The sequence below is a fragment of the Solanum stenotomum genome, chromosome 2, assembly GCF_019186545.1.
Source record: "Solanum stenotomum isolate F172 chromosome 2, ASM1918654v1, whole genome shotgun sequence".
In the NCBI taxonomy this organism is placed as follows: domain Eukaryota; kingdom Viridiplantae; phylum Streptophyta; class Magnoliopsida; order Solanales; family Solanaceae; genus Solanum; species Solanum stenotomum.
In genome coordinates, this window is record NC_064283.1 from 5,089,452 (window position 1) to 5,106,752 (window position 17,301).

The 17,301-nt window shown below is 30.7% G+C and overlaps 2 protein-coding genes and 1 pseudogene across 2 annotated transcripts in view; all 3 read right to left on the bottom strand.

Moving 5' to 3' along the window:
• Positions 1-8,818, bottom strand: part of LOC125856793 (serine carboxypeptidase-like 17) — a 44,592-nt gene extending 35,774 nt beyond the window's left edge. Inside the window, exon 1 of the mRNA XM_049536420.1 lies at positions 8,771-8,818. The gene's annotated coding sequence lies outside the window, so the exon portion shown is untranslated. The remainder of the gene's footprint in view (positions 1-8,770) is intronic.
• On the bottom strand, positions 953-8,870 carry LOC125854746 (uncharacterized; annotated as a pseudogene).
• Positions 8,871-9,519: 649 nt separating this feature from the next.
• On the bottom strand, positions 9,520-9,993 carry LOC125854747 (uncharacterized). Its single transcript, XM_049534323.1, has one exon. It carries the CDS (start codon positions 9,991-9,993, stop codon positions 9,520-9,522), a length of 474 nt encoding a protein of 157 aa, XP_049390280.1.
• Between the last annotated feature and the right edge of the window lie 7,308 nt (positions 9,994-17,301).

The window sequence follows — 17,301 nt, forward strand, 5'->3', positions numbered from 1 at the left end:
TATTATATTTTTTAAAATTTTCTATTATTTAAAAAAATTATAAAAAATTCTATTCTCTTTTATTCTCAGATACATCACTTTACACGATGTATCGGGACGTATGCGATATATCATAACATTGAGTGATGTATTCGAAATCGAGGTGATGTATCAAAAAGTTGAGGGATGTATCCGAAACCAAGATGCGGTGTATCGGGACGTTTTGGGATGTATTCCGATCCAACCAGATTTGATGGATTTTTGTAATTTGGAAAAGAGTAGGGATAAGATGTAATTAGCTCTTAAAACTATGAGATTTGTGTAAATTTCTTATGGAAAAACTAATTATATAATATTTCTATCATATTTATTAATTCTTGTTATAGTTTTAAATAATTTTATATTGAAGTAATTTTGCTACTAGATACACTCTGAAGTATATATACATAGGAAGAAAGGCGAGCGAGAGAATCAGTATATCCCAGATATGCGAACCACACTAGTTACATGTAGCTTGAATATCAAATATATTCCACATACATTCTGAAATACAAATACATAGTATGATAGTGAGAGAGGAGAAAAGCAAGAGAGCGAATCAGTGTATTGCACATTCACTTGAATACAATGTATCTAGAATAAAAGACACCTAATTTTGACCTTATATATCCGTCTATTCAAGATACATATGGAGATCGTAATCTGACATAAATGATAATTTTGAAAAGTCATAAGAAGCTGGGTAATTAAACCCTAAATTAGTAGGAATTCTATTGTTTACCCTTTTCTTATATCATCATATTAAGTAGACCTACTATAATAAATAAATTTTCATTACAAGTCTAATATGTAAGCATTATTATCCTTATCTTTACTCTTATGCGGCAGAGAAAATTGTTTCCTATTCTCTTAACAATCCTCTTTATTTGTTCGGACTTGAGACTGAAAATGTGATCGAGCTTACACGTTAAACAATTGCAATACATTTATTGATTACAAAGGCTGGTAAGACATCCACCTTGTGAGCATGGTCAGACATTCACGAGGCTTATACTCTGGTGCAGTATGCCCTGCTCCCTGTTAAATAAATAAAATTAACAAACCAATTTTAACACAACTTTTTTTAAAGTAAGAAAAGAAAGTTGACAAAAATAGATTGAGAGAATAGTTTCCTTGCCTTCACTGTGGCAAATGTCATCTGATTTGAGTAACTTCTTGTGTAACTGAAATCGAACGATAAAAAAAAACAAAAAGAGTTTAACATCTATACACTTGACAAATTTTCTAACTAATGTAGGCACGCGAATTTCAATGTGCCCACAATGTACGTCTTTCATCAAAAACTAACCCGGCAACTTCATTGTCAACAGTCCAAGCTCGCCAATCATCGACAACAGAGTAGTTAAGAGATTTTATCCATGCTTGAGTTGATTGGAAAGTAACAAGCTTGTCATGATCTCCACTGCTCAATTCAATAAAACATTAGAGAAGTTGTTAGTTTCATATAGTTATTCCAATATTGTTGTAAACACAATTAATATCTCAACTCAACCTGTATACAAGAGATCTGTAACCTTTGCTACTGAGGTTCTCATGATAAGGTATGCTATTAGTGACCATCATTTGGTATTGCAAATTACTTGCACATCTCTCCCACTTTCCGATAGTCCCCTGTTACCGAATGAATATGTTAGTCTGAATTTAAGTTCTCCGCATTGACATTAAGTAAATAACTAGTGAATCTATAACATGCTATCATACCTTCCGGATGTTGAGGGCGTCTCTAACTTGATCATCATCAGCCCAATGATAAGAATGTTTGTACCAATTATTCTAAAGCAATTGCACATTGTAAATTCTTGTAATCAATTTAGCAGATACAAAAATCAATAGCCTAAAGAATGCAATATTGTATAGATAATAATTGAAGATGGAAAGACAAATACTCACGCGACATTTTAGTCCAGGAAGATTGTTAAGTTCATGTAACTTCTCATCAAGAGATCTTCTTTCGCCAAACAATTGGTGTGGCTTTGGCGAAAAAAGCTTACATTTGGGCTCCAAAATATGGGGATTATTAATTCCTTTAAGAAGCTGCATATAAGGTCAGTATTTTAATGAACACCTGTTTGATGCCAAATATCAAAAAAATAAAACAGATGATATTTTGAGTTTATTTCAAATAGATCAATCCAATTCCAACCTCGTTAAAAGTTTGAACATCTTGCAAACACAGTACATTGCTTGGATTTATATTGAAATACTCTCCATTACAATTCGATTTCAACGACTGTTTCATAAAAGTAAGCCAATAATGTAAGTAAAGTTAATCAGAGTGTACAAATATAACACCTAAAGAAAATCCAACCTCATAGAGTTCATCAGAAATAAGTCCCATTCCATAAGCAAATGGAATTCTATAATTGTCTTCACCTTCAAAAGTCGTTGGATTTCCAAGTAAATATCCCTGAAATTATTTGAAGTTGTGTTATAATAGGCATCCATTTTGTGTATCTTTCTACAGTTTACTGTACGAAAAATGACAAACCTTAAGATTAATAAATGGTTCGACTTCCATTATTTCATTTTCTGCATTATCACAGGGCCAACAAAATGTGAGAGCATAGTACTAAACCAGCAAAGTGTGATCCAAAACAAGAAACTGTAATTTTTAGAGGGCAAATATGTATAGTCTTACTAATTGCTATGATTTGAGTAATGACGGGAACAACCATGCCTGAACATGAATCTCCACCAACATAAAATGGATTCTCTAAGAATTCTTGGTGATCGACAAACCACTGCAAAATTATATTAGCAGGGTACTAGTTATTTCCTTTTGAAGTTCAAATACGTAATTAAAACTAAGTAATAATTACCTTGCAAAGGAACTGATATGCATGCTCGCTCGCTTGTAAATCAGATGATTGTAGAGTTGCTGGAGTTGTCGCATAGGAAAATCCAGTTCCCACCGGTAAGTCTAAGAAAATAATACTTGACACCTAAAAATACCATGATACTTTTTAACATTTTTGAATTGTGCACATTACATAGTACAATCAGAGGCGGACCAGGATTAGGAGTTGGAGGTTCTAAATTTTAGAACAGATAGTATGGTTCAAACCCCACTACTCTAGTGTGGAAAGCGTTTTCACTGTCCATTTCTTACTACTAAACTGACAATCAAAACTTACTAGGTTTGTCCGAACCCCCACCTAGCTCACCCTGAGTACAATTTCATAATCAAATACTCTCACCTTTGTCCATGAGTAGGGATTTAGGATCATTGTAGGGAAACTCCCATTGTATTCAACTGCCTCAAATGTTATTGGTCCTTCATATTCACAGTTCAAAAAGTTAAGAAAATGACTTATTAGTTACACAGTTTTTACATGCTAGGTTAATACTTAATAAACGTTTATTCGTAATTATCTTATAAGTGAACTGAGCGCATTAAAAATTAAACTCACATAACGTACCCATCTCATAGATAAGGCCAGATAAAGCAGAGCAACCAGGGCCTCCCGTGATCCAAAGCATAAGAGGGTCGGAGTCTGGCTCAGACTCCGACTCTATAAAATAATAGAATAATTGCACATTTTCTGAATCACCAACTCCAACATACCTGGAAACATCAGTCGATTAATTTCCGAAAAATTATAACAATTCAAAGTCCTTACAAATTTTCGAAAAAAAAAGTGAAAAATAACGGTGTCCAGTTTCTCACCCAGTTTCGAGTGCAAAAGGAAGTTGTCCCTGAAAACCAGGAAGAAACTTCACTGTTGAACCAGTTGCTGCTGTGTGCTCTGCTACAACAAGAAGTAAAAATAAGCAGTAGCATAGCTCTGTTTTTGCCATATTTTTCATTTAACAGAGTTTTCTAAAAGTTAATCCTCATATTGTAGAGAATAGTAGAAGAAAAATATAATCGGAACCTTCTACTAGCCCAAAATCGTTGATTAAGATCGGAAGATTCAACAAAAGAAGAGGAAGCTAGAAAAGAAAAGGAAGAACTTGGATAAAAGAACTTTGTTACAAAGGAAGACTCTTTAATTGTCTTTGTTTTTTTATTTTTGGTTATGCTTGTAGAAATTATTCTAGATACATCTGCAAGAAATATCTAGATAACAAAAATCTAGATATTTATATATTTTACTATAAATATCTAATTATTTATAATATCTAGATTTTTCTCGAGTATAAATACCAAAGATACACACTCTACAAAGTTCTAGAAAATTCTACTAAGTATTTAAGATATTTTTTGTACCTCCTAAAAATTAACTTTAATTTTTCACACATATCATATCATATATAATTAAAAGTGATGTAAACTAATCAAGGACTCCGAAAAATTTTACATGGTAGAAGCACAATAAACAATAGTTGTGGGACCCTCCATTGATTAGTTGACACTTGGATAATAAGTTCACTTTTTAACTCTTTACCATCTCTTTCCTACTCACCTCTCTTTTCTTTCATTTTCTTTTTTTTTTTACTCCTAATAAATATCCAATTCTCAAAACATAATTAAATAATTAATACATTTAATTAAAAAATATAGATAAATACATTTTCAGTTAAAATAACTTAAAAACTTATAAAATTGTTAACATTAAAAATAAATTTATTTTTCAATATATTTAATAGAATCAAATTAACTCAAAATACAAATTAATTTACTTTAGCATATAAATTGATTAGATAAGATTATTTTTGTTTTGATTTCTGATCTTATTTTGAAATTATTCATACTTTTTCTTTCACCATAACCATATTTAAAAATAAAAATGACAACGGGCCAGAACAGAACAAGGAGTGATGGAATCATAAACGTTTTAAAAAAATTTATACAGGTGAGGCGGGTCACAGAGCGAAATTTAAGCCTTTTGAATTAAAACTTGCAATGCTTAATTTATATTAAAATTGTGATATAAATGTATTAAAAGTAATCAAGTGAAAAAGAAAATGTTATTGCTATAAATGATAAATATTTTCTTAATATAACATATATATATATATATAAAAGTTTTCCTCTTTCCTTTCTGGATAGTTGTTTACTTTAGGGATATCAAATATACTTCATTTACATTTTGAAATTCAGATACATAGTTAGAAAGGAGATGAGAGAGGAGAAAAGTGGGAGAGTGAATACATGCAAATTCTATTTTGACCTCATGTATCGGTCTATCTGATATCCATGTATCTAGAGACCGAAATTTGGCACAAAGAAAATGCACATAATTAGATCGTAAATTGATAAGATTTGAGTTTTTACCCTTTTTTATATTAAGTCGACTTGCTAAAATAAATAAATTTTCATTACAAGATTGATATGATAATCTAGAAAAATATAGTATTAATCTATCATAATTGATTAAATTGCATTGATAATATATACACTGACGACCAGTGTTTTCAAAAACATTTTTGGGCGGGTCCCAAGCGAGTTTTGGGGCGGGGAGTACCAAAAACTCTTCGGGACACAAATTAAAGACATAGATTCATAGGGCATAAATCCTAGAATATGGGAGGGGGGGGGAGGGGAGGACATAAGCTCCAAGCATAAAAACGTAAGTCATGGGCGTAAAAACGTATGTGCAGATGGTTTTTTTAATTATTTTATTTTTGAATCTTTTTTTATTATTATTGGTGTAATGATATTTCTCAAATAATAGTTGTAATACTTTTTTTCTTCATTATTGATTATAAATACTTTTCTCAGATAAAAATCATAATATTTCTTTCTATATACATTATAGGTTATTGAAATTTATTTGTAAGATAATTAAAAGTTTTACCTTTTGCTTATTTTCTTAATAATAAAATTATAAAATTGAATATACATGATATTGCGCTCCGTAGATCCATAAGTCTTACGCCCCATGTCTCGGGACTTACGTCTCGCTCCGTACGGGATAAAACGTCTCGCCTTACGCCCCACCTTTTAAAACACAAATAAAACTTAAATTCATTTGGCAAAATAGTATTGCGTACACATAACACAGGATGTATCAATTTGAATGCAATAAAATTGACTCTATCAAACATTTGGAGGTGATTGGGGAGGACAGGATCTACGCAGCCTTATCCTTACTTTTATGCGGCAGAGAAAATTGTTTCCTATTGACTCTTAACAACCATCTTTATTTGTTCGGACTTAAGATCAACAATGTGATCGAGCTTACACATTAAACAATTGTAATGTAATACATTTGTTGATTACAAAGACTGGTAGGACATCCACCTTGTGAGCATGGCCAGACATTCACGAGGCTTAAACTCTGGTGCAGTATGCCCTGCTCCCTGTTAAATAATAAAATTAACAAACCAATTATTTGACAATTTTTTTTAACTAAGAAAAGAAAGTTGAAAAAAAATAGATTGAGAGAATAGTTTTCTTGCCTTCACTGTGGCAAATGTCATCTGATTTGAGTAACTTCTTGTGTAACTGAAATCGTACAATCGAAAAAACAAAAAGAGTTTAACATCTATATACACTGACAAATTTTCTAACTAATGTAGGCACGCGAATTTCAATGTGCCCACAATGTACGTCTTTCATCAAAAACTAACCCGGCANATCTGATTTGAGTAACTTCTTGTGTAACTAAAACGTACAATCGAAAAAACAAAAAGAATTTAACATCTATATACAGTGACAAATTTTCTAACTAATGTAGGCACGCGAATTTCAATGTGCCCACAGTGTACGTCTTTCATCAAAAACTAACCCGGCAACTTGATTGTCAACAGTCCAAGCTCGCCAATCATCGACAATTGAGTAGTTAAGAGATTTTATCCATGCTTGAGTTGACTGGAAAGTAACAACAATGTCTTGATCTCCACTGCTCAATTCAATTGAACATTAGAGAACTTGTTAGTTTCACACAGATAAACTTTAACTATTTGTCTTTGTAGTTATTCTAATGTTGTATATAAACACAATTAATATTTATTGCGAACCTGTATATAAGAGATCTGTAACCTTTACTACTGAGGTTTTTATGATATGGGATGCTACTCATGACCATCCTATTGTATTGCAAACTACTTGCACATCTCTCCCATTTTCCGATACTCCCCTGTTACCGAATGAATATCTTAGTCTGAGTTTAAGTTCTATGCATTGACGATAAGAAAATACTTTGTGTAACATCCTATATATGTCATACCTTCCGGATGTTGAGGGCGTCTCTAACTTGATCATCATTCGCCCAATGATAAGAAAATTTGTACCAATCACTCTAAAGCAATTGCAAGTTGTAAATTCTTGTAAGCAATATAAACAGATACAAGAAATTAATCACTTAATTACTCACGCGACATTTTAGTTGATGAAACTTTTCATCAAGAGATCTTCTTTGGCCAAACAGTAAGTGTGGCCTTGGTAAAGTAAACCCACAATTGGGCTCCAAAATATGGACACTATTAATTCCTTGAAGAAGCTGCATTTAAGGTCAGTATTTTAATACCAAGTCAGGTGATATTTAATTTTTATTTCAAATAGATCAATCACCAACCTGTTTAAAAGTTTGAACATCTTGCAAACACAGTTTATTGGTTGGATTTATATTGAGATACTCTCCTTTACAATTGTACTTAAAGGACTGTTTGAGAAAAATAAGCCAATTACTTTTAAGTAAAGTTAATGAAAACACATAACTAAAGAAAAGCCAACCTCATAGAGTTCTTCAGAAATAAGTCCCATTCCATAAGCAAATGGAATTCTATAATTGTCTTCGCCTTCAAAAGTCACTGGATTTCCGAGTAAATATCCCTGAAATCATATAATAGCGTTATCCATTTTGTGTATCTTTAACAACTTCATTATGAGTTGGTAAGAAAATGGACAAACCTTAAGATTAATAAATGGTTCGACTTCCATTTCATTCTCTACATTATCACAAGGCCAACAAACTATGAGAGCATAGTACTAAAACATGAAAGCATAATTTGCAATTGTTGGAGTCTTACTAATTGCTATGATTTGAGTAATGATGGGAACAACAATGCCTGAATATGAATCTCCACCAACATAAAATGGATTCTTTAAGAATTCTGGATGATCGACAAACCACTGCAAAAATCATATTATAGCACGGTACGTAGTTATCTCCTTTTGAAGATCAAACACCAAATAATTACCTTGCGAAGGAACTGATATGCATGATCACTCGCTTGTAAATCAGATGATTGTCGAGCTGCTGGAGTTGTCGCGTAGGAAAATCCAGTTCCCACCGGTAAGTCTAAGAAAATAATACTTGACACCGAAAAATTCCATGATACTTTTTAACATTTTTGAATTTTGTGCTACATCACAAAGTACCAATTTTATAATCAAACACTTTCACCTTTGTCCATGAGTAGGGATTTAGTATCATTTTAGGAAAACTCCCATTGTATTCTACTGCCTCAAATGTTATTGGTCCTTCATATTCATAGTTCCAAAAGGTTAACAAAGTGTTACAATTTGTAATTACCTTATAAGTGACGTGAGCGCATTAATATGACATACCTATCTCATAGAGAAGGCCAGATAAAGCAGAGCAACCAGGGCCTCCAGTGATCCAAAGCATAAGAGGGTCGGAGTCTGGATCAGACTCCGACTCTATAAAATAATAGAATAATTGCACATCTTCCGAATCACCAACTCCAACATACCTAAAAACACCAGTCTATTACATTTTAGGAAAATTGTAACAATTCAATGTCCAAACAGTTTATAATATTTATCTGTGGCCAATTTCTCACCCAGTTTCGAGTTGAAAAGGAAGTGGTCCTTGAAAACCTGGAAGAAACTTCACTTGTGAACCAGCTGCTGCATGCTCTGCTACAACAACAAGTAAAAACAAATAATAGCATAGTTGTATTTTTGCCATATTTTTCATCCAACATACTATAGTTTTTTTTCTTAAAGTTAATATTAAATCATCATAACATATCATATATAAATAAAATTGATAAACTAGTAGGGGAACACAGTCCCTATACTATATATCATTTGATTGTACTATATGTATATATGGTGTAGCAAGGTACACGTGATGATTTGTCTAAAAAATGGGTTCCCTAAAGCCTCCCTATTTGCCATAGTTTTGCCCATCTCTATTCAACCCTTAGTTCGAAAAGTTAATTCATATGGCGAAAATTGTTCTAGAGTATATAAAGATATCAAATTACACCTCCAACGTCGATGTGTGACTCATCAATATTCCTCAATATCGACTTAATTCAGCCTCGAAAGCTAATTTCAAAGATCATATAAAGAGACCAATTACACCTTTTATGTTGATTTCATAAGTGTGAAAATTGAAACCTTAATTAACAAACACCAATACTTACATTTTCATACCTATCGTGGAAAAAAAAAATATATGGCACAATTACTATTTCGAGATCTAAATTTTCATCATAAATTCAGATATAGAAACTCTAAGTTTTTCCAAATAAAATAATCAACAACTTAAAATATTCAAAAGATAAATTTGGATCAATGAAACATCTATCGAAATTCCAACTATGCTACATAAATTGCGATCAAAAGACATGAACATTACTAGTCTTTGAAACAGCATGACTTCTACTCCTAGGATACTTCAAATCATTTTTCATTAACATAATCGAAACATCTTCTTCTTGACCTCCTAAAACAAACGGCTTGTCTTCATCAATTCTTCCCATACCAACACTAACACTCCTCGGTACTGATCTCCTTGATGGCATTTGTTGTTGCAATTGCTGTCGAATTTGTTGCTGTATCAATAAATTCAGCTCAAAATTCTCTCCCATACTCCTCGCGGACGCTGCTCTAACAAGTTCTCTAAAATCCTCGCTGTTATCAGACCTCGTAGATGATGTTACACTGTAACTCTTAGGCAAACTCCGAGGATTTACAACTGCGTAATTCGTCATTGTACCTACGTAACAATCACGCGCTTTGATTAATGCCTTCCATGGTAATGCGAGAATTCGAATAAATCTGTTTTGACCATGACTCCCTTTGTTCTTCATTTTTGCTCTGTTTTGCTCTGTTTTTGCTCTGTTTTGAGATATAATGATGAGTTATATTTGTGGTGCTTATATTTAAAAAAGTTTTTCTGGGAAAAGAAATTAAATATGACAAAAACAAGTCTTGGTTTTGACATTGGACTTATTCAATAGCCCACCGGATAAGAATTATATAATAATGTACGGTACACGTATAAGTAATTATAAAGGTGTATTAATGAAATATATTAATTTATATTACATTATATACTATAATAATTAATAAAGGATAAGAATTGACGCGTCCAGAATAAATTTGGCTACACATTGTTGACAGGACTGTAGCATTGAATTGTTCTTGTTTTTCTTTTTCATATTGAGTGTCCGATATTTATATTGGGATAGAATATTTCTTAATAAAGGTAACTTCATACACATGAAAACTTAAAGGGAAAAGGGTCTGAAAAATACTTTAACTTTGATCGAAATTGCTGTTATGATATCAAACTTTGAAAATGACCTTTTACCCCCTATACTATTTAATAAAGATATATATGTGCCTACGGACATCATAAATATTGCATCATTTTAAATAGTAATGTGTCCACGTGTGCACATATATACCTTTAAAATACACAATTAAATAGTGCAGGGGGTAAAAGGTCCTCCATAAAGTTTGGTATCGTAACAGCAATTTCGGCCAATGTTGGAATATTTTTCAGATCCTTAATTCCACACTTCTAGTTAAGGACGAAGGAGTACTTATCACTCCACCATAACTCTTGTTGGTTTAATTGTTCTTATTTTTTTAATTCATATCCAATGTCCGATATTCATATTGGAGTTTGATTAAATCCGGATATACGTCGGAAAGTTTCATATTAGGGGTAAAATGCTCCATAACACAGGCGACTTCGTACATATGAACACTTAAATTCGAGATCTTTAATTAAGAATGGAGGAGTACTTACCATTCACCATATCCAATGTCCAATATTCATATTGGAGTAATGGAGTCTGATTAAATTTAGATATGCGTGGAAAAGTTTCGTATTGGAGGTAAAACGCTCTCTAACAAAGAAGACTTCGTACACATGAAAACTCAAACTCAAAATTCTAATTAAAAATGAAGGAGCACTTACTACTCTGTCTATCGTAGCGTTTGTTGGTTGAATTGTTCTCGTTATGTCTAATTAAGTCTACCTAATGATTCAGCGTTCTCATCAATTTTAGCTCAATTTTCAGATGTTCATATTGAGTAGCTTGAAATTATGGAATACAGTTCATATGATTGAATTGGTTGGTGTCTTAAGTTGTTGAATTAGGTAAGGAAAATGGTATCTTACGTCAAAATTAGATATTTTGTGAAATGAAATAAAAATAAATATAGTAAAGTTTGAAGGGAAAAAAACTGACTACATTTGCAACTTGTATCTTTTTATCCTTTATTTTATTTATCGGTTTATTATTGTTTGACTATTTTTCATATGCTGAAGTATTATGTTATTTCTGCAATCAAAATATAAACAAAAACGAAAATAATGGAAGGAAAAATATCATTTAAAGTCCACAAAAAAAATTAATTTTCTTAAAAAATTTAATTCAGTCATACTTTTTTAAAAAAAAAAAAAATCACTCATACTAGCTCAAAGTTTGGATTAATTCCTTCCAAAATAAAAAGAAACAATATTCATCAATAATGATAATAAAAATTGCATTACTTCAACGAACTCAACAAACAAAATAAATCACACAACACTTATTGTTTTTTGCTTGAAAAACTTATGCAAAGAAAAGAAGAAGAAAAATAACAATTCTTTCTACTTTTAGTAAAAATAAGATTTCGTTTTAAATATCTCAAATGAGGCGAAGCCTCAGAAAAATAGGAAGGGAGGTAACTTTCGGTAAAAAGAGATGACTTTTTGTTCGAAAATTAAATTTCAAGAATTTAATAAATTAATTTCTTTTGCGCGAATTAATTTCAGAAAAGGAAATGAATTAATGGAAATTGAAAAAATAATATTTTTTTTATTAAACACAAATACTGTGGTCCATAATTGTGAATTTCCACCTTAGCGCCGAACGGTTCCAAACTTAAAAACGATAGGCGCCCACCAACTACGCTATAAGTTTTAATTAATGGGACCAACCTACCAACGTCAAGGGTTCGGTAAATTATACTTCCACCGTTTTAAATTAATCGTTTAATTTGATACAATTTTTTTTTAAAAAATAAATTATAATTTAAAGATAGGTAGAATATATCAAAATAATATTTGAGCTTATGGTCTTAGAAATATTATGTGAAAAGTTAATGTGCTAAAAATTGCCAAAAGAAAAAAAAACATTTTATTTTAAATGAAATTAAAAGGAGAGTAAGACAAAAAACAAAAAAAAATAAACAGAGTATCTAATAGCCACTGTACTTTAAATGTGGGGATAAGTTTTACATAATGTGATTAGAATAGAAACATAAGATAATTCGACAATTTAATATTCTCTCTGTTCCTAATTACTTGTTCACTTTTGAATTGGCACACCTATTAAGAAAATAATTAATGACATAGTGATTTACCATTTTACCGTTATTAATCATGAAGTGGATGAAAAGTACATTTTTCAAAATAATTAGTCATTTAATTGAGGGTATAATAGGTAAAAAGAATTTGTTCTTTCTTGATTTGTCAAAATGGACAAGTAATTAGGAACAACTATAAAAGAAAAAGTTGATAAGTAATTAGGGACAGAGGGATTAAATAAATAAATCTATAAATAGCTATTGAAGTAAAGATTTCCTTTATGAAATGACAAATTCGATTCACTATTTACGTAAAGATTTCCTTTATGAAATATAAAATATCATATATATCTATTTATTTGATGTAAACATTTGATTCGATATGAGTAATTTTTTATTATTATTTAACCAAATACTTCATTCGGTCATTTGTGATTTTAATTTCAACACTTTGACTAAAAACCTCTAAATAAAATTGCCAGCAGGAGCAACAAAGTTTTTCCCATGTTTTTAATATAAACTATATAACATGCTTAAAAATTGACCTCGAAAATTTTATTAATATTAATGGTAGTAATAAACAATAATTTCAAACAGGACTTTAATGTTATGAATAGTTTATTGTTGATTTACAGTCCAAGTGTGCGGCTGTAGGCGTTTTAGATAATCCGATTAGTCAAAATTAAATGATTATCACCCGCCTAATTACTCCATTAAGTCACAAAATATCATAAAATAAAGTTTCTAATATTCAATTAAAAAATTCAATTGTTCCTCTAACTTGTACATTCTAACTCCACAAAAATAGAAATTCAAAGATGATTGGGTTCCATGAATGATATTTTGAGATAACGTGAAGAATAGATAAAGTAGAAAAATAAATTTAAAAAATGCTAGCCTTTAATTTACGGATTGGATAGAAGTCAGTAACTTTAATTCAAACATTGTAATTTTAATTAAAAAAATTATTTTATATATATTAGTAATCTATTCAAAATCTAATTAGCAAAAGAAAAAATAATTCAAAAATTATAAATTAAAAATCTTGATTCTGCTCCTAAATACAATAATACACGAATGAAAATGAAGATGGAGATAAAAATAGTAAAATTCCACGTGATAAATTAGTTAGGACTATTATAATAGGATTAGTTATAATTAGTAATGTGTAATGTTCCAAAATGGAAGCCGCCGTGTAGAAGATTTGAAAATTCTTCTATATGAGATTGATGGGAAGCTTTGACTAGTCAAGTGACAATTTTTGTACTAATAATTTTGGAATAAACAAGAAAAATATTAAATTTAAAAGTATAGACAAGTGACGATATTTTGTTGTAAACTTCTAGAGAGAAAATGAAAAACTAGTTTCCCTTGAATATATTTATTACTCAGCAATTTTTATTTTTGAGTAGCAACAAAGATGAGGTGTGTTGAAACTTAGAAGATGAAGATGACACAATCAGTGTGGACTGTCGTCTGTCACTCATAAAACTCTTTTTTTTTTTGCTTTCACTAGAAAATCATTTCTTACCATTTAAAAAAAAAGCCTTGTTTTCTTTAGAAAAAATATGTTCTCCAAAAATTGTGACCAACTACATTGAAGGATGTGATCTAGTAATCAATAAAATTGTTTGAACACTCTGAGGTCTCATGTCTAAGTTCTAGTAGAAATAAAACACTAGATGATTTCTTCTCATCTATTTCTAACCTTGGTTGATACTATTATACTATTCTTGGCAAGAGGTGATAGATATCCGGCGGAAAAAATTGAAAAACATTTTCCCAAGAATGGACCTTAACTTTGTGACTTGTGTTGATGTCCTCCTCCACATAGCTGGGTATGGGCCTAAAAGTATATTTGATCTACTGGACTCAAGTTGGGTTGATGAATCTACTACTAACCTCATTTTACTTGGACCAAGGCCCAATAGACGAACAAACATTTTTTGAAGGAAAAACTACAGAAAATAGCAAACTATATCTCATATTAAAATAATATAGCTATAGTTAACTAAAACTATAGTCATTTATGTAAGTTTTACTTTTTTGAAAAACTACTTTTTTTATTTTTAAAAAACAACATTTTTGTTAGAACAAAATCCACCATCGTTCTTAACTTTTAATAATATATAATTATGTTTTTTGAGTTTTATATAAACATATTTTGCTTTTTTATTCTGAATGGACTAATCACTCTATGGTAAACTATACCTGGTAAATAATGCATTCTTAATAATTATTACTTGGTGGCTTTAGAAGTAATTTTGGCTTGAAGGCTTTTCAAACAACCAAAACTATACTTTAGTCTAATATCCATATTAATATGTAAAAGACTCTTAAAAAATATCTAATTAATTAATACAGTGGATAAGAGATCTCAATTCCTCTAAATTCTAAAACCAAGCAACATGTAGTTTTCTCCTTGTTGAATTTTTTTGGCACTGGAAGCACTTATTATTACCTCAAATGCTACATATTCGGCTAGCTCGAAACTCATAAAGTTTAAATTTCGAATCTCATCGAGTTTACTCAGGAGCTGTTGTTGCCTTGTCAATCGTGCATTTTACCCTTTGGTTGAAAATTGAACTGCTAGAGTTGGCATCATTGGCAGGGGCATGTGGATTCAGTAAGTGCCCAAAAAGGGTATGACAATTGACACATGTAGAAAACTTTTTTCTTTTTATTTATTTAAGTAAATTGGGAAGTAAAAAACACAATTACAAAACGATAGTAATAATAATTCAATCTGTTAATTACTATGAGACAATACACTTCACTTAGATTTTGAGCCTAATGTCAATTCTTAAGTGAAGTACACTATTTCATAATTTGATTGCGTAAATAATTCAATCTTATTCTCAATTAATATGGGACGCTATAACTCAACTTTATTCCTCTTTTATCTCTCTTTTTATATTCTGAACACAAAAGTCAATAAATTTGTGCAGATGTTGCCGTAACGAAAACTTCAGTGAGCATATCGTTTTTGTTTATTTCATTAAATGTATTATATATTTTTAATTCTTCTCTTTCCCTTACTAGACGTATTCAAGTCAAATTTGGACTACTAAAAATAGGATATAGAGAATAAAATTGTGTAGCTCTTGACATACCATAATTACGTTATGTTGACAACTTAATGTTCACTACTTGACTATATTATTCTAATGAATCTATTTAAGGGTATTTTAATCTATATATTTACATCATAATTGTATCCATGTAAGAAAATTGTGCCATTGCCATTCTTCTTCCTTCTTCATTTTCTTTTTATTTGGTGAATGTGGGAGGGTGAATAGACTTTCATTATTATGTGACAATTAATTAGTGAATTATGAAGAATTTGTAATGTAACCTATGGGTCGACTGGTAAGCGAGATAAAATGGGATTTTTCATGATTAAATTTGGGATTTAAATTATATTTTGTTTGATTGAAACTTTGAAAGTATAAATTTAATCTTATACAATCAATCAGACATAGTATAAATTTATCTCAATCTTCATCCTAGATATCCACCAAATCGGCTTATCTCATCCATCTAGGTATTATTTTATCTCACCTTCTTCCAAATAGGATAAATTAGTCCAGAATTATAATTCAACAACTACAATTCCGATAATCAACTTTGTCCGGGACCAAACAAATCATATAAATTTAGTCTGAGATAAACTATACCATCAATCAGACATAAATTAATTAATCTCAACCTTCATCCTATATATCCACCATATCGGCTTATCTCCCATTCAGCTTGATATTATTTTATCTCACCTTCCAAGTAAGATAAATTAGTCTAGAATTATAATTCAACAACTACAATTCCACAATAATTAACTTTGTCCGGGACCAAACAAATCATATAAATTTCTACTAATCAACTAATTATGAAAATAAATTAGTGTGGCATTAATTTATAAGACCTTTTGTTGTGTTCCAATAATTAAAGAAGTGAAGGTGTAAGAGGGATTGGGGCCTTTGGTGGACACAAAAACTTATGTGAAAAAACCAGTCAATTGTGGGACAAGCTAGTCTTAAAAATGGTGGGACTTAAGAAAGGGAGCATGCATGTGTCTTGATGAGAAGTTGAAAAGGCAAAAAGACTTACTCCCAATATTAATGTTTCTTTGTCTAATAATACTACTAACTATTTTTGTTTTTGTGCTTGTTTCTCATTCATTAATTTGGACATGTTATCATGTTGGTTTATGAAGAAAAAAATAGTGAACAAAGTCTTAGAATAAAGTCTATGGGAATTAAATTGTTTGGACACTTTTGGTTGGCGTAGTTGTAACAACCTATCATAATCAACGGCCAACCAATTAACTTCCTTTTACAAAGAAAGAAATAGATTAAATACTTACGTCCTACACAGTGTATTACTAGTAGGATGAATGAGATTTTGTTTGTTATTAATCAGAAGTTTCAAATTTAAATAATGATAATATAGAGAAATTCCTAATAGAGAGTAATAGACAAATAAGCTCACGCACATGAAAAATGGACATAAAAGTAAATACAAATTTATACTTAAAAGGCTTGTTAATTTGAGAATGTAGCTAAGATGGATCAAATATATATATCCTCCAAGAAGAGTGTCATCAAACGATACACTTCAAGCTTGAAACTAATTTATGTGACTAATATTGCAACGATTTTACAAAAGGGAGGGTTCTTCCTGAATGCCCTATGCGGTGCGAAATAAAATTAGTCGATCCATTTGGTTCCGGATAATAATGGTTAGAATAAATGAATTATCTTTAGGATTGAAAAATGAATTGGACAAAACACCCATATGATGATACTAATTTATCG

Coding starts and splice junctions, on each gene's coding strand:
- LOC125854747 (XM_049534323.1), bottom strand. CDS start 9,993: ATGAAGAACAAAGGGAGTCATGGTCAAAACAGATTTATTCGAATTCTC.